Below are 18,007 nucleotides of genomic sequence, written 5' to 3'. Positions count from 1 at the left end.
CTTGGCCTGTCCCATCCCGTCCCCTCTCTGTATTTCATCTCTGCAGATTCTCATCATCTCATCTCGTCCTCAGAGTCAAGTGTGTTGTGTGCAACTGGACTACGTTTTAGAATTCTCCAGTTAAGTTCTGATGATGGAACTGAAGACGTCTAAGGAGTTTAGTTGTTGGCAACTGGACTTCTTCGTGAGCGTGAAGATGGAATACTTCTTCAGTTTTCTCATCAGACTTAAACTGAAGCAGTCTCTCAGCTGAGGCGATGGAACACAGTCAAGCTCTCAAAAGTTGTAGGCGCTAGTTAGTTCATAACAACCAAACCAGAGATTCTTTAAGTATATAGAGATATGCCAACATAATAGGTTTCTATGGGCACCTAACGCGACCAGGTTCCGGTCTGCCTAAAGGGGCATGTCATAATGCTCCTACAATGAATAGAACAGTCTTTAGGTCTGCCTAGGTCTGCCTAAGGGGGGCCATAATAGAACCAGGAAACAATGGGCCAATGGAACCTCTCTCTCTCTACTCTCTCTGGTCTAGTCTCGTTGCTGAACTCCTTCACCGCACGCTGTCTAGCTCCTCCTCAGGGGTGTGGTCTTTGGGCGCGTAAACGGGCTCCAAGTAGCCGCGGTCGCTCCTGCTGCTGCTGCTGCTCTCCATGTAGCCCCTGTGATCGCCCCTACCACGCTCCTGCCACTGGGGGGCAGTGTTGTCTTCCAGGTCCTCCATGTGCTCCAGGGCTCCTCCCTGGGCCTGGGCGTGGGGGTGACGTGTCCCCGCGTGGGAGGCCTTATGCTGGGGCAGCGAGGACAGAGGCATGGGCACGAAGCTCTGGTACACCACCAGGGAGGGGTTCAACATGGCGGCCTGTGGTGGAGCCGCCTCCACGGGGGGTCCGCTGGCGCCCTCTCCTGACTGCACCGGGAGCTGCACGTAGCTGCCCGTCTCCGGGTCGTAGAAGGTTCTGGTGGTGACCTGCACGGGCATGTCCACCACAAAGTACTGACCCGAGTCCGGGTCCTGCAGGAGCTTCCGCTGGGTCAGGGGGAAGGACTGGGGGGACAGCAGGGAGGAGGTGGAGGGGGCGAAGGCGGAGGGGTCGGGGTTGGGGTACACGTGCTCCGCAGCGTTGGGGTAGACAAGCTCAGAGCTGTTCTGGCGGCCGAGCAGTGTGGAGGAGGACGAGGAGGAGGTGAAGGCAAAGCGGTCAGTACTGTTCTGACGCCCGAGACGCTCTGAGTTGGGGTAGACACGTTCTGAACTGTCCTGTCGCCTCAAGCGGTCTGTGTTGGGGTAGACACGTTCTGAACTGTCTTGTCGCCTCAAGCGGTCTGTGTTGGGGTAGACACGTTCTGAACTGTCCTGTCGCCTCAAGCGGTCTGCGTTGGGGTACACACGCTCTAAACTGTCCTGTCGCCTCAAGCGGTCTGCGTTGGGGTACACACGCTCTAAACTGTCCTGTCTTCTCATGCGCTCTGTGTTGGGGTACACACGCTCTGAACTACTCTGTCTCCTCAAGCGGTCATTGTTGGGGTACACTTGTTCCATGCTGTTCTGGCGGCTCATGCGGTCTGCGTTGGGGTTCGTACGCTCCGAGCTGTTTTGTCTCCCCACGCGACCGTTGAAAACAGCGTGTCGTGATGAAGAGCCCCTGGCGGATTCCGCAGCAGTGACATCACTTCCTGCTTGCGTCTTTTCGTCATAGCGATCGTGTGGCAGCAGCAGGTCGCGCTCCAGACTCTTACTCCTGCGGTCACCGCGGTTACCGTTGCTAGAGCCACCATCTCCCTGCTGTTGATGTTGATGCTCGAGGGCCTGGTTGCCATGGTAGCGATGGTCTCTAAGATGGCCGCCGGCGTGACGGTCGCTGCTCAGGCTCTTCATCTCGTGTTTGGGGCGAGTGTGTTTCTCCCCGCCCCTCCCCGGCCTGTCTCCATGGTTACCACTGTGGCTGTTGCTCTGGTTACCACTGCGTTCTGATTTATCTTGCGTTTGTTCAGGTCTTTCTCGTGCCTGTTCTTCCTTCCTCTCTCTTGTGTGTTGTGATTTATGTTCATTTGTGCTGCTGTGGTGCTTCCTGTCGGACTCTGCTGAAGGTCTGCTACTGCTGCTGCTGCTGTGGCTGCTCTTGCCTGGCTGCTCCTGTTCTCTGCTGCGGCTCCTCTCTCCGGTGTCTCCCCTGTGTTTCCTCTGTGATTCCCCTGATTTGTCATCTGAGTGCTGGTGGTGGTGGTGGCGGTCAACCTTGCTCGTCTCTTCCTCCAGGGTGCGATGACGGCGTCGCTCTTGCTTGTCGTCTGGCGTTCGATGACGCCGCCTCTCCTCGCCCTCTCTGCTCTTCACCTCCCCCTCTCTGCTCTTCCCCTCCTCCTCTTTGCTCTTGTGCCGCTCTCTGCTCTTCTCCTTCTCCTCCTCCTTGCTCCTCTGTTTGTGCTCCCCCCTGCTCTTCTTCTCCTCCTTCTGTATCCTGCGTGTGGTGAGCTTCATCGCTCTCTTCATCCCCTTCTCCGTCTTTGGCATCACGGCGGGTGGCGGCTTCCTGCTCGAGTCCCCGGCTCCGCCCCCTGCCCCTCCTGCTCCCACGCCGCTGCAGACGGACCCCGAGTGTTCGCTGGGTGCCCTGGACTCCTCGTTAAGACCCTCCCTTTCATCCCCGCCTGCCGATTGGCCAGCACTGGACACCGGGCCTTCCGATAGGCCAGCACTGGACACCGGGCCCTCCGATAGGCTGCTGGAGACGGATCCTCGCCGCTCCACCACTGGCACCTCTAGCAGCTGAGGCAGTTGTTGGGGGGATAGGGGCAGTTGTTTGGGTGATGGGGGAATTTGGTGGGGTGATGGGGGCAGTTGCCGTGGGGATGGCAGTGCAGGGGCAACAGAGCCCTTTAGAGTAGTGGGGGGGGATCTTTCCAGCACAGGAGAGCTGGCGGTCTCCACCACCACGGGAATGGCCCCCTTGGCCTGCGCCTCTCTGGGGAGTTTAGACTGCGCCTCTCTCGAGGGTTCATGGCCCAATCTGGAGGGTTCAGGTGCGTCTCTGGGGAGTTTAGCCTGCGCCTGTCTGGGTGGTTCAGGTGCCTGTCTGGGGGGTTCAGGTGCCTGTCTGGGTGGTTCAGGTGCCTCTCTGGGTGGTTCAGGTGCCTCTCTGGGGGGTTCAGGTGCCTGTCTGGGAGATTCAGGTGCCTGTCTGGGGGGTTCAGGTGCCTGTCTGGGGGGTTCAGGCGCCTGTCTGGGTGGTTCAGGTGCCTGTCTGGGGGGTTCAGGTGCCTGTCTGGGTGGTTCAGGTGCCTGTCTGGGGGGTTCAGGTGCCTGTCTGGGTGGTTCAGGTGCCTCTCTGGGTGGTTCAGGTGCCTCTCTGGGGAGTTTAGCCTGCACCTCTCTGGCTGGTTTCTCCTGCTGCCTTGGGGGTTCAGCTGTGTCCTCCTCCCTCTTGGAGCCCCTAATGTGTGCAGCCTCCTTCCTGGTGGCTTCAGGTGCCTCTCTGTGGAGTTCAACTGTCTTCCTTGGGAGTTCAGCCTCCTCTTTGGGTGTTCCAGATGCCTCGTCCGCCTTCTCTGCTCCCCTCTCTACTCCCCTCTCTGCTCCCCTCTCTGCTCCCCTTTCCAGTCTGTCGGAGGCCCCCTGGCCCTCGTTGGGTGACCATGGCTTGGCCGCCAGGTCCTGGACGGAGCGATGCAGCGCGGGTCGCACGGTCTTGGTGACGGGGGAGGAGCCAAACGTGTTGTCCTTCACCTTGAAGAGGACCGGCCGGCCGGCGGAGGCGGAGCCAGAGCCAGGGATGGGGGAGGAGGCATTTGATTGGCTAGGGGTCAGGCTGACGGGACTCGTCATGAACTCATTATGTGATTGGCTGATGGGACTGGTCAGGCTGACAGGGCTCAACTCTTTGTGTGATTGGCTACGGTTCAGGCTGAGAGGGCTCAACTCTTTGTGTGATTGGCTACGGTTCAGGCTGATGGGACTCAACTCTTTGTGTGATTGGCTGATGGGACTGGTCAGGCTGATGGGACTCAGCTCTTTGTGTGATTGGCTACGGTTCAGGCTGATGGGGCTCAACTCTTTGTGTGATTGGCTGGGGGTCAGGCTGACGGGGCTGAGGTGTCTGGTCGTCATGGTGATGGGGCTGAGCGCCTTGGCGTGTTCTCTCAGGCTCCGTACCCAGTTGCCGTCGTCTACGCTGTCGCTGAGAGGAGACGTGAGGCCACTCCCTGGAGACTGGACTGCCTCCTTCCTGTCCTCCTCTCTCTCTTTCTCTTTCTCTTTCTCCTCCGCATCAGCACCTCCCCCTCCCCCTCCTCCTCCTCCTCCTCCTCCCCACCTCCTCCTCCTTCGCTGCTGCTGAGAGTCTTCGCTGTGAGAGGATGGCGATCTGATGGGGGACTGCAGAGGGCTGTAGACGGGAGACTGGAGAGGGCTGTACACTGGGGAGTTTAGAGGGCTGTAGACGGGAGACTGGAGTGGGCTGTAGGCAGGGGACTGCTGAGGGGACTGTGGGAACTGTATGCCAGTGGATTGTGGGTAATGTATGCTGTACACCGGCAGCTGCTGAGGACTTCCTGTGTAGGCTGGAGAGTTCAGGATGCTCTGAACAGCTGGGATGTCCACCGCCTGGCTACTGGGGAGGTCTAGGGATTGTGGGAAAGGTAGTCCTCTGGTGTCCCTCTCCGGGGACTGTGGGGATTGTGTGCTGGTGGTGTCGTGGTCATCAGTGTGGTCATCAGTGTCCTCGGTGGCCAGCCTCAGTATGCTGAGGAAGTCCCTCATGTAGCCTTTACTGGGCTTTACTGGGGGACTCTTGGGGCGCGAGGACTCAACTTCTCTCCACAGCTTCACCTCCTCACCCTCACCTCCCTCTCCCAGCTCCTGTTGGACATTTGAAGACTTGACCTCACTCCCCTTCTCCTCCTCCCCTCTTCTCTTCTCCTCCAGCACCCCACCTCCCTCACCCCGCTCTTGTTGGTCATTTGACGACTTGACTTCACTCCCCTTCTCCTCCTCCCCTCTCCCCTTCTCCTCCTCCACTCTCGTCTTCTCCTCCTCCCCTCTCCTCTTCTCCTCCTCCCCTCTCCTCTTCTCCTCCTGCCCTCTCCTCTTCTCCTCCTCCCTTCTCCTCTTCTCCTCCTCCTCGCTCCTTGGCCTCACTCCTGCCAGTTGACCCTGTGGTCTCTTATCACTTTCTGGCTGCTTTGGAGACGCTTCAGCATTGGGTTTGGGCTTGTGTGTTGCGTCTGACTGTGTTGAGCTTGACTCTGATTGGACAGACCGCTTTGAGCTTGACTTTGGTTGTACAAACTGCTTTGAGCTTGACTCTGGTTGGAGAGACTGCTTTGAGCTTGATTCTGATTTGGCAGGATGCTTAGAGCTTTCTTCTGTTTGGTTAGGCTGCTTTGCGGTTGATTCTGCTTGAACGTCAGTGCCTGGATTTATCGTCTGCTGTTTGTCAGTTTTCTGTGCCTCTGTCTTGGTGGTGGTGCGTGTGTTTGTGTTTACATCTTGGGTGACCTGATTAGAGTCTAATATAGTGTTTGTATTTGTGTTTACATCTTGGGTGACCTGATTGGACGCACCCTCGTCCTGGCGCACCTGCACGGTGTCCTCAGCTCGCTTCCTGTGTTTGTCCTCTTTCCTAAGTGCCACCAGTTCATCCTCCCTGCTGACCTGCCTCCTGCCTTCACCTCCTCCTGAGAGCGCTGCTTTCTGCTGCTGGCTCCGGCTAGCTCCTCTCTGCACCTCCTTCAGGGCCTCAACTCCTCTCTGCACCTCCTTCTTATTGGTCGCATCTCCTCCCTCCTCCCTCTTTCTGTCTACTTGCACCTCCTCCTCCCTCTCAGTCTCTGCCCCAAGTCCCTCTCCTCCTGGTCTCTCCTCCCCTCTCCCCACGAACCCCTCCCCTCTCTCAACTAACTCCTCCCCTCTCCCCACGAACCCCTCCCCTCTCTCAACTAACTCCTCCCCTCTCCCTGCTGGCTTGCTTTTCCTGGTTGGCACCGGAGGGGGGGTTCGTGGAGCGTTCCCTTTTCCACCCTGCTCCTTCCTCTCACCTCCTCTCCTCTCCTTCTGCTCCTTCCTCTCACCTCCTGTGTCCTTCTGCTGCTCTGCGTTGTCCTGCCTCTTCACCTTCACCCTCTCTGGCTCCCCCTGCTGTTCTGGCTGCCTCTTGTCAGTGAGTGCTTTAGTCTGTCCAGTGCTGTCAGAGCGTGTGTTGTTATCAGTGCTGCCCCTCCGCCCTCTACTGGTCTCCTCACTCTGTTTGAGAGGTGAGGTGGGTGGCTGTGGCAGGTCGCGTCTCCCCTGAGGATCGCGTCTCCCCTGTGAGGAGGAGGTGTCATCCTGCTGCTGCTGCTGCTGCTGCTGAGAGCTCCCTCTGGTGTCCGGCGGGCCTCCCTGCACCTCCTCTGCCAGGGTCCCCCTCCTCTTCCTCTCCTCCCGCTCCGCGATCACCTCCTCCAGCGCGGCGGTGGCCAAGTCGTACCTGGTGAACCCGGTGTGGCCCCGCCTGCCGCCCCGTGCACCGGCCGCGTGTGTGTGAGAGTGTGCGTGAGCGTGTGTGTGAGCGTGTGTGTGAGAGTGTGTGGGAGTGCTGGCTGCTGGACGTGGCTGCTCCATGGTGGCAAACATGTCCCTCTTGGCCAGCGTGTTGCCCCGGAGAGACGAGCCGGCCTTTCGGGACGGCACTAAATCACCACCCTGCTGCGCCTGCTGCTCCTGCTGCCCCTGCGGCTCCTGGCTGGATACAGCCGCGCTATTTTTAGACCCCGAGCTCTCGACGGCCTCGGCTGCCGTGTCCTGCTGGGTTGGGGGTGGGGGAGGGGGAGGGGGAGGGGAAGTTCCCACAAGTTGCTGCTGCTGCTGCTGCTGCTGCTGCTGCTGCACTCCAGCCTTGCCCCTCCTGTGCTCATCCTCAGTCCGGTCGTCACGAAGCTTTGCCGTGGTGCCTGTGGCTCCGCTGAGGTCGTCATGGTGCGTTGCCGTGTCGCCGGTGCCCTGCTGCTGCTGCTGCCGACTCTGCCGTGCCTCTAGCTCCGCCCTCATCTCCCGTAGCAACGCCACCTCACGCTGCTCATCCCACTCCTCCTCATCCTGTACAGATAGATAGATAGATAGATAGATAGATAGATAGATAGATAGATAGATAGATAGATAGATAGATAGATAGATAGATAGATAGATAGATAGATAGATAGATAGATAGATAGATAGATAGATAGATAGATAGATAGATAGATAGACAGATAGAGAATAAGGAATACTCATCATTATGGATCACTAATTAGCTCGTATTGCTGAGGTAATTCCATCGAAATGATCATGTTAGTTACGTATTCCAAGTAATTCCCATGTAGACAGACGAGAATGTATGAGGAATAATCTCCAGGATAATAAGATTTTAAAAGGTCATACACAAATCACACATCACCATTAGAATGTAATCCACACACCACACCTCACACACATCAACAATACCAAGTCCTCACACCATTAGAATGTAGAACACACCATTAGGTAATCCACACACCATTAGAATGTAATCCACACACCATTAGAATGTAGAACAAACCATTAGAATATAATCCACACGCCATTAGAATAAAATCCACACCGCATCAGACTGTAGTTCAAACACCATTAGAATGAAGAACTCACCATTAGAATGTTGAAGAACACACATCATTAGAAGATCATTTGCACACCATTAGAATGTAAGACACACACATTACAATGTAGAACACATACCATTAGAATGTAATCCACACCTTTAGAATGTGGAAGACCACACCATTAGAATGTAATCCACACCATTAGAATGTAGAAGACCACACCATTAGAATGTAAAACACACACCATTAGAATATAATCCACACGATTAGAATGTAATCCACACCATTAGAATGTAAAACACATACCATTAGAATGTAGAACAGGCACACCATTAGCATGTTGAAGACCAAACCATTAGAATGTAGAACACACACAGCACTAGAATGTAGAACACACACACACCCCTTAGTACTGGAATACAGTGGTATAGGACCAACCAACCCCCCCCCCCCCACACACACACACACACACACACGCATATTTCCAAAATAGAATACAATGGAAGGGCCATAACCCTCAAAATGTGACATGGAGAGGACTCATGCTGTAAATAAGAGCACAATACAAGAGCAAACAGCATCTCCTAATTCTAGAATAGAGCCGCAGGGGCCATAATATCACAACACCTCCTAACTATAGAATAGAGCCGCAGGGGCCATAATATCCCTCCAACTGATACCCAACGAGTGCAAAAGGGGCAGTGTGCGTGTACCTCGGCCTGTAGGCCGCGCTGGCTCTTGATGAAGCTGTTCTGACGCGCGGAGAAGGACAGCAGCGGGTCTTCGTAGGAGAGCAGGGGGTCCTTGGAGGACAGCAGAGGGTCCTGGGGGGACAGCAGCGGGTCTTCACAGGGGTCCGACTCCCTGGCTGCGGCCTGTGAGGGAGCCGTAGACGCCGCCTCTTGGGGTTTGGGGGGATATCTGGTCCTCTTAGGGACGGGGGGAGGCGGTGGCTGCTGCTTGTCTGGTTTGGGCTTGTCAGGTTTCTGGACGGTGAGCAGTTTTGGTGGCACTTCAGGAGGAGCTTTCCCCTTCCCTTTACCTCCTTCCTCTTTGGCTGCCTCTTTATTATCCACAGTGCCCTCTGCTGTTGGGAGGTCAGTAGTGCATGCAGCTTCTGTGGTGTCTTTGTCTTTGTCTTTGTCTGTGTTCCTCTTGGCTGCGTTCTTGTTGTTGGCGCCACCTTGTGGCTCTGAGTGTCCCTGCAGCTCCTTCACCCTGTCCCTCACAGACTTCTTCGGTTCTTTCTTTTGTTTTTCCTCCTTCGTCGCCGTCCTGTCAGGCTGCTGGGTCTCCTTGACGACGACCCTGTTGTCCTGTGTCTCCATGATGACCCTGTTATCCTGGGTGTCCAAGGTGTTCTCCGCGGTGGTTGGCAGTCGGGGCGAGCGGTGGTCGTCGCTTGGCCCTTCACTGGTCCTCTTTTTGAGGGCAGCGTGCGCAGGTGACCTGCCCTCCAGAGGAGCGTTGGGCCCAGTGTAGCCCGGTGACTTGCCCGCCAAAGGGCTCCTGTTGTGGGGTGAGGTGCCCGCATGCAGCCCTTCTGGCACCAGCAGCTGATGCACTGAAGCACCAGGACCAGCTTCCACACCGGCACTGACACCCGACATGGCACCTCGAGCATAGGGGCTGCTGCCGGCGCTGGCTCCTGCTGGACTGGTACCATGCGACTGGTTACCCGGCAACAACAGACCACTGGCTCCTGCAGGGCTGGTACCATGCATCTGGTTACCCGGCAACAACAGTAAACCACGGGCGTCTGCTGGGCTGTTTCCTGGCAACAGCAGAGCACTTGTGGCGTCGACGAGTGGGCTTCCGTCTGGGAAGAGAACCGGCGTGCCCATCGCTGGCGTGCCAGCCCCTGACGGTGGCATGACGACTGGAGTGCCCATCCCCGATGCCGACGCCAGTGTGGACGCCGTGCCGGCGCCGGGCCGGAAGCGTGGCGGGCTGTACATGACCTTCACCCTCTTCCTGTTGTCCTTGAGGTTGAACAGCAGGCTGGTGGCGATGGAGCGGTAGCTCTCGCGCGCCTTGCTCTCCGGGGACGCCTTGGGCTCCAGGGCCATGCCAGGGGTCGCGCCAGGGGTCGCCGGGGTAACGGAGAGGTCAAGGGTCGAGGGGGAGAAGAGGGACGGCAGTATGACCGGGTCCAGACTGTCCGTCTCCTAGCAACACAGGAGGAGGAGAAGGGAGGGGTTTACAAAACAGTCCAATACAATACAAAACAGTACAATACAATACAAAACAGTACAATACAATACAAAACAGTACAATACAATACAATACAATACAATACAACATGTATTTATATTGCGCAGTATCACAACTATAAAGTTGACTCAGCACTTTCAAAGTACACATATACACACACACACACATTTCCACATTCACACACCAGCTCTGCCGGCTGCCGTACGGTGCCAATTGTCTGGGGTTCATGTGGACACACACACACATACATTACTAATAGAAAAAACAAAAAACTACTCATAACTAGAAGCACTCAGAAAGTGCAGCCCTACGCCAAGGGAGCTGCATGATTAAAGCCCTATTTTCATTTTAAGTCTTTCTGCCTCCTTTTTGGAGTTAGAAACTGGAATGTTTTGCCCTGTACCACAATTCAATTGACAGGCATTAGGGGCGTCTAGATTTATAGGCTAGCAATGGTGAAGAATCTTCAAAAAAGGTCCTGGTTCCTGTTCGTGATCTGGATCACCACCAGAATTTAATCACTTGTTCCTTGGGTCATTGCCAACAACCCCACAAAATCTGTTCACAAGTTTTTGAGTTATCCTGCTCACAGACAGACAGACAGAGAGACAGACAGACAAACAAACGTGACCGAAAACATTACCTCCTTGTATATATGCCAACACAAGTTTCAACAAAATACAAATGTCCATGGCATAAGCCTACAGTGAGCTACGTCACCTCTATGACCTGGTTTGGCCTACAGTGGGCGTCACCTATAACCTGGTTTGTGCTGAATGAAATAAACACATTTGAAGGATAAAAGGGCACAGAGTGCCTTGACCTGCAACAGGTAATACATGGTACATGTAAAAAGCAAGCCAAACCCTTCGACAGGTAATAAAGTGTTGACATTAGTTCTGGCCAGGCCAGGCCTTGTAGTCAAAAAACTTGCCACTTTCCTCTCACCTCTCAAATTCCATTTACTACGTGTCATCGTGTATGACATAGTATGTTCTCTTGTCGTGCCTGGTTCTGTTCATGGGGGACTATTTATTTCTCCCTGTTTGGCTTCTGTTCATGGGGGACTATTTATTTCTCCCTGTTTGGCTTTTTCATGGTGCTCATGGAAATAGGGAGCTCCTTGGTATGGAGCCTCCAAAAATTACTCATCAGTTACTGTAAAGACATTTCATTCAGAATCTTCACTTGTGTTTCTTGACTGAAATGCTTCTGGCAGAAATACACGTTATACATTATACCTGGCCAAGACAGAGCTCCTGGTGATCCCAGCTAAAGAGTCGCTCAGTCACAACATCAACCTCAAGATAGGCTCCACCATCGTGACCCCAAACAAAGTCGCCAAAAACCTTGGCGTCATGATTAATGATGAGCTGTCATGCTCCAACTACATCAACTCGGTCACCCGGACCTGTCGACTCCAGATGTCCAACGTACGGAATATCAGACCTGTGCTGACACAATATTCTACACAACGACTGGTCCAGGCCACGGTCCTGTCCCGCGTTGACTACTGCAACTCACTCATGACAGGTCTACCTGCTTGTGCGCTAAAGCCTCTGCAGATGATCCAGAATGCGGCGGCACGGTTGATATTCAATCAACCCAAAAGGACCCATGTTACTCCTCTATTTATTGAGTTGCACTGGTTACCGATCGCCGCCCGGATCAAGCACAAGGCATTGACCCTTACCTACAAAACCATCACGGCCCCAGCTTATCTGACGGACCTACTAACGCCTTATGTTACTGGAAGAGAACTGCGCTCATCCAGCACAAGCCGCCTGGCTCTGCCATCCAGTCGCTCTAGGTACTCCCAGTCAAGATTGTTCTCCGTTGTGGTACCCAAGTGGTGGAACAGTCTCCCAGAGGCAGCAAGACTAAGCACATCTCTTGCAGCCTTCAAGAAACAACTAAAGACATTCCTCTTTCGAGAGAATCTACTAGACTAATGCTTGAACTGGCCTTGCCCCAGGGCAGACTCCTGACATGATGTTTAGTTTAGTTTAGTTTAGTTTGTGTGTGTGTGTGTGTACTCGTTATTTACTCTTAAAAAAAAAAAAACTTTGCAACTGCACTTGTTGTTCTGTATATCTCCTGTGCACTTTGTATTTGCTTGTGATGTTGGCTTGATTATGTCCTCTTTTGAAAGTCGCTTTGGTTATAAAGCGTCTGCCAAATGCAATGTAATGTAATGTAATGTATGCCTCAGATATGTATGATATGTATGATATATACGTATGCCTCAGATATGTATGATATGTATGATATATACGTATGCCTCAGATATGTATGATATGTATGATATATACAGTATGTATGCCTCAGATATGTATGATATGTATGATATATACGTATGCCTCAGATATGTATGATATGTATGATATATACGTATGCCTCAGATATGTATGATATATATGATATATGCGTATGCCTCAGATATGTATGATATGTATGATATATACGTATGCCTCAGATATGTATGATATGTATGATATATACGTATGCCTCAGATATGTATGATATGTATGATATATATGTATGCCTCAGATATGTATGATATATATGATATATGCGTATGCCTCAGATATGTATGATATGTATGATATATGCGTATGCCTCAGACTTCACCTGTCGTGAGATGACGGGCGTCAGCAGCTGCGTGATGTTGAATGGCGTGGAGTGGGTGGAGCTCTGGCCTTCCATACGCCTCACTTCCTGTCTGCGCGGCGGTGCCGGAACACCCGTGCTGGTTGGCAGCCTATCAGCTGCAGGCGCCGCCGGGGAGCCCTTCTCCAATAGGACGCTGGCAGATGTGGGGGCGGGGCCGGCAGGAGTGGGGGCGGGACCTACAGGAGCGGGGGCGGAGCCGACAGGAGTGGGGGCGGGGGCGGGGCCGGCAGGAGTGGGGGCGGGACCTACAGGAGCGGGGGCGGAGCCGACAGGAGTGGGGGCGGGGACGGCGCTAGTCGCCCTGCTGCGGTTCCGCCTCCAGGGGGCGTTACAGTCCGCGTTGTCCGAGGAGCACGGGCGTCCAGGCTGCGGTGGGGTGGAGATGGTGTGTGCAGGCTGCAGTCTCTCTGTTGCCTGGCCACTCCCCCTCCTCTGCTCTGCCTGACCACTCCCCCTCCTCTGCTCTGCCTGACCACTCCCCCTCCTCTGCTCCGCCCCTGAGCTCTCTGTAGCTTTGTCTTTCAGACTGTCTGTCCTCTGTGCAGTCTCCAAGTCTCTGCTTCCCAGAGTATTGGCATTGTCAAGTGAATGTTTGCTGTCTGGTTTCTCAGTCTTGGAGGACGCCTTGATGCTCCTCTGCGACCTCGCTGACCTCTGGGACGGTTCCGTTTCGGCCGCGAGGGCAGGTGTCTGTGCGCTGGTGGTGTCAGGGCTCAGAGTGTCCGTGTGTGTGTCCGGGCTGAGCGTGTGCGAGTGCGTGTGCTTGTGCGAGTGCGAGTGTGTGTGTGCTTGGGAGAGGTGTTGGTAGAGCGAGGCATCGCACCAGCGCGGGAAGGTGTCGGGAGGCAGCAGGTCGGAGATGTTCTGCTGCCCGAAGGGGAACTGGCTCAGGTCCTTCCAGGCCTGGAACGGGCTGAACTCGCTGTGCAGGAAGAAGTTTCGGGAGTTCAGCTTCCGCAGCTTGCTGCTGCTGCTGCCGCTCGACTTGCCGTGCTGCTTCGACCTCCCAGAGGACTTCCCTGAGGACAACAACAAACATCAAATGTCAACATCAGATTACTGTAACGTATATACCAGAGATTCTTAGAGTATAGAGATATGCCAATGTAATAGGTTGCTATGGGCACCTAACACGACCAGGTTCCGGTCTGCCTAAAGGGGCGTGTCATAATGCTCCTAGCATTGAATAGAACAGTCCTTAGGTCTGCCTAGGTCTGCCTAAAGGGGGATCCCCCCCCCTCCCCCTTGCAATAATAGAACCAGGAAACAATGGTCCAATGGAACCTCTCTCTCTCTACTCTCTCTGTATATACTGTAGATAGCACCAGAGACTACAATTCGGGGTTCAGAATATATACAGTACGTATGTGATGGAGTGACCATCACGAGGGTTGTGGGTGTCTTCTGACTGCCATGCCAACGCGCCTGGCTCTTTGGTGTAGCGCTCAGAGGATCATAATGAATAAGCTGATTATCATGACTTTCAAATATCTTCGAGACTTAGTCTGCCCAAGACCATAACAACTAAGGGCTTCCGCACACCGGCTCCGACAAAGTGCTGAGCACTGCTCCGCTAAAATTCGATCCTATTGTTTTCAATAGAACCACCAAACTTATTTAAACCAAACATTTTCTTAGTCCCAATAGAACGTCTCTGCTTAAACTATGTCACTGCCTCGATTGATTGGTTCCTGACAAAGTGGGTGGAGTTCCCCTGGCAGTTTTCCTGAGCTAGTGCAGCAGAGCCGAAGGTGTTGCGTCACTGCGAGGGCGGAGCCTGGGTACATGATGAGTCCTCAAGAGCAGCTAGTCACCAAAGTCACCTGTTGGAATGAAATTATGGCAGGGATTCCGGAATCTACTGAATGTGTTGGAAGGAAACTATGGCAGGGAATCTGGAATCGGCATGAAACCATGGCTGTGTCTCAAATGCTGCACTTGTGCACTTCGGGCACTGTTTTTCAGTGCCTAGGGCGCTCCCGCTGAAAATTTCAGTTGAGCCAGTGCACTGAAAGTGCCAGGATGATCCCCTAACAATGGCGGAAAAATGCAGTGCTTGAATGATGGACACTGCACGCACTAAACGGCGGCCATGTTGACTATGACACGGAGGAAATGTGGCAGTCAGTTCAGTAGAAGAGTTTGGTCAACAGTCTCCTAATTCTGTAAGTAATGTTGATGGGACACCAACCTTTTCATGCAAACCAAAGTATTGTATGTGTGATTGTTGTCCTTTGGGGTGAAGGACATGGAAATACAAGCACCAGACGCTGTGCATTGTAAACAGTAGCCAACTCATATTTTGGTGAGCTAATGCCATGCTCAGCCGTCACTTCCAGCGAGGGCACAGTGCATAGTGCTCAAATTTTTCCACGACATTATGCATTAAAGACCTCAGTGCACTGTGTGCACTATGCACTGACTGTCAGTGCACTGACAAAAGTGCGTCATTTGAGACATAGCCCATGGCAGGGAATCTGGAATCGGCACAAAACTCTGGCAGGGAGTCTGGAATCGGCATGAAACTATGGAAGGGAGTCTGGAATGGGCATGAAACTATGGAAGGGAATCTGGAATGGGCATGAAACTATGGCAAGGAGTCTGGAATCGGCATGAAACTATGGAAGGGAGTCTGGAATGGGCACCTATTGTTTGTGTAGCGCCTTTACCACCACACAGACCACTCAAATTACTTTACAGACGAGCATTACGTTTCTAATACTAATATTACTATTAGATAAAAAAAGAAACAAAACTAAACTGCCAGATCAAACTACAAATGCTAATGCTAAATGCTAATGCTATAACTATGTCAAAGTGAAAACGCTAACCTGTGGAAGAGCCGTCTTTTCCGGACCGCTTGGAGGAGGAGGCCTTGTTGTCGTGGGAGGTCGTGGTCGTCTTGCTGGTCTTCTTGGCGTGTGTGAAGCCGCCGTCGCCGTCGTCCACGAGGCCCTGCTGGAAGTCCGTGCTGAACTCGGCTAACTCCTTCCTGATGCTGCGCAGCGCCGACGTATCCCATGATTCCCCGCTGCTCTTCTCGGTGGCGAAGGCGGACAGGATGGAGGTGACGTCCTGCTGTCGCCATGTCGACGTGGTGATGCCGTTGGCTCCATTCTTCCTCCTGGGCGGGACTTCGGGAAGCTGCTTCTTCTTGTTGCCCTGGTGATCGTTCTTCTTGTTGCCGTGGTGATCGTCGGCGGCGAGCGGCTTCAGGAGGCACGGCGACGGCTCCCCGTCGTTATACACCGCCTCGTCGCCGACGCACAGCGAGCGGAACGCACGGTCCGTCAGGCTGCTCACCTGATCATAAAAATAGGAAATGTTATAATAATAATAACATCAATAATAACAACAATAATAATAATAAAAAAAATGATAATGCCCAGTCTGTCTGGCTGCTCACCTCTTCATGAAAATAAGAAAGATAATAATAATAATATTAATAATAATAATAATAATAATAATAATAATAATAATAATAATAATAATAATAACAATAATAACACCAATAATAATCGTAACAATAATTACAATAACAACTATAATAATAATAGTAATAACAACAGCAACAACAACAACAACAACAACAACAACGCAGCAATAATAATAATAATAATTATAATAATAATAGCGTCTGTTCATCAGGCCGCTGACCTCCCGATCTGCCTCGTCCATTACGCTGTCGCATGACGCCGTCAGACGCTTGTGGGTGTGTGTGACGCGCAGACAGAAGCTGCGCTTGTCCACCATACTCATGGCTGCAGTTGGCTGACACACACACACACACACACACACTGGTGGTTGGGGGGGCAGATGCCGAGTGTGTGTGTGTGTGCGTTTGTGTGTCTGGGGAGCTCAGGGAGCTGCTATCCCGACAGGACCCTGAAACACAAGAAATCAGAAATGAAAAACATTACATTACACTTAAAAGCGATTTACAGTTATTTTAAGTGCAGGGCATTGGTTACAGTCCTTGGAGCAGTGTGGGGTTAGGTGCCTTGCTCAAGTGGTAGGGAGGGAAAGCGTAGGATTTGAACCTGCAACCCTCTGATCTAAAGCCATTTCCTTAACAACTATGCCCCCGTGGCATAAAGGGCACAGCACATTAGACTCCACACACACACACACACACACACACACACACACACACACACACACACACACACACACACACACACACACACACACACACACACACACACACACACACACACACACACACACACACACAGACACCGAATCCTTGACTATCAGATAGTCAGACACATACTGTAATTATGCAGCCCTACGCAGGGCCGGGCAGACGGCTCGGGGCCCCTGGGCTACAGGTTGATAGAGGGCCACATGGCTCGGGGCCCCTGGGCGACAGGCTGATAGAGGGCCCCATGGCTCGGGGCCCCTGGGCGACAGGTTATAGGGGCCCCCATGGATGGGAAATTTTGCAACAAAATTATAAAGACCACGTCTTAACTCTGAGGTAGGAATTAAGGATAACATGTCTGGCTCCTTTGCCCACCCTTCCCCGTCTATCTCTCTGTCCCAAAGCTTTCCTGATTCTTTCTCTCAAACTGTCCTGTCAGTTATAAAGACTAAAAGACCAAAAAATACGTAAAAAAAAAAAAGACATGAAAATGAAAAGAAAGGAAAAAAAGGATAACATGTCTGTCAACTCTGGAGTGGAGTATGGACAAGATTTATTTGACACAGCAGATGATTTTTCAAAACCACATTCAGTAATTATAAAGTTTATACCTCCTCTGTCCAGTTGAGGGCCCCCTGGCAGGTAAGGGCCCTAGGCTGCAGTCATATCTATCCTGTGGGGGCCCTAGGCTGCAGTCATATCTATCCTGTGGGGGCCCTAGGCTGCAGTCATATCTATCCTGTGGGGGCCCTAGGCTGCAGCTATATCTAGTCAGTGGGGGCCCTAGGCTGCAGCCATATCTAGCCTGTGGGGGCCCTAGGCTGCAGCCATATCTAGCCTGTGGGGGCCCTAGGCTGCAGCCATTTCTAGCCTGTGGGGGCCCTAGGCTGCAGTCATATCTAGCCTGTGGGGGCCCTAGGCTGCAGTCAATTCTAGCCTGAGGGGGGCCCTGAAAGGTGGGGGCCCTAGGCTGCAGGCATATCTAGCCTCTGGGGGCCCTGACATGTAGGGGCCCTAGGCTGCAGCCATATCTAGCCTGTGGGGCCCCTAGGCTGCAGCCATATCTAGCCTGTGGGGGCCCTAGGGTGCAGTCAAATCAAGCCTCTGGGGGCCCTAGGCTGCAGCCATATCTAGCCTGTGTGGGCCCTAGGCTGCAGCCATATCTAGCCTGTGGGGCACCTGACAGATGGTGGCCCTAGGCTGCAGTCATATCTAGCCTCAGGGGGCCGTAGGCTGCAGTCATATCTAGCCTGTGGGGGCCCTAGGCTGCAACCATATCTAGCCTGTGGGGCCCCTGACGAGTAAGGGCCCTAGGCAGCAGTCATATCTATCCTGTGGGGGCCCTAGGCTGCAGCCATATCTAGCCTGTGGGGGCCCCTGACG

At 53.2% G+C, this 18,007-nt stretch overlaps 1 protein-coding gene across 1 annotated transcript in view; it reads right to left on the bottom strand.

Annotated features, from left to right (window-relative positions):
- LOC134465414 (serine/arginine repetitive matrix protein 2) overlaps nucleotides 1-18,007 on the bottom strand; it is a 36,481-nt gene continuing 18,474 nt past the window's right edge. The window contains exons 2-10 of the mRNA XM_063219060.1: nucleotides 16,138-16,365; nucleotides 15,312-15,783; nucleotides 12,439-13,499; nucleotides 8,307-9,761; nucleotides 5,033-7,075; nucleotides 4,314-4,858; nucleotides 3,622-4,178; nucleotides 3,053-3,329; nucleotides 1-3,011 (exon numbers count right to left, since the gene is read on the bottom strand). Coding sequence (XP_063075130.1) covers nucleotides 554-3,011; nucleotides 3,053-3,329; nucleotides 3,622-4,178; nucleotides 4,314-4,858; nucleotides 5,033-7,075; nucleotides 8,307-9,761; nucleotides 12,439-13,499; nucleotides 15,312-15,783; nucleotides 16,138-16,239 — 8,970 coding nt within the window. The 5' untranslated portion in view covers nucleotides 16,240-16,365 and the 3' untranslated portion in view covers nucleotides 1-553. The remainder of the gene's footprint in view (nucleotides 3,012-3,052; nucleotides 3,330-3,621; nucleotides 4,179-4,313; nucleotides 4,859-5,032; nucleotides 7,076-8,306; nucleotides 9,762-12,438; nucleotides 13,500-15,311; nucleotides 15,784-16,137; nucleotides 16,366-18,007) is intronic.

The sequence above is a fragment of the Engraulis encrasicolus genome, chromosome 2 (assembly GCF_034702125.1).
Source record: "Engraulis encrasicolus isolate BLACKSEA-1 chromosome 2, IST_EnEncr_1.0, whole genome shotgun sequence".
Taxonomy (NCBI): domain Eukaryota; kingdom Metazoa; phylum Chordata; class Actinopteri; order Clupeiformes; family Engraulidae; genus Engraulis; species Engraulis encrasicolus.
The sequence above is the reverse complement of the archived record's forward strand: the minus strand, read 5'-3'. Positions and strand labels throughout refer to the sequence as shown.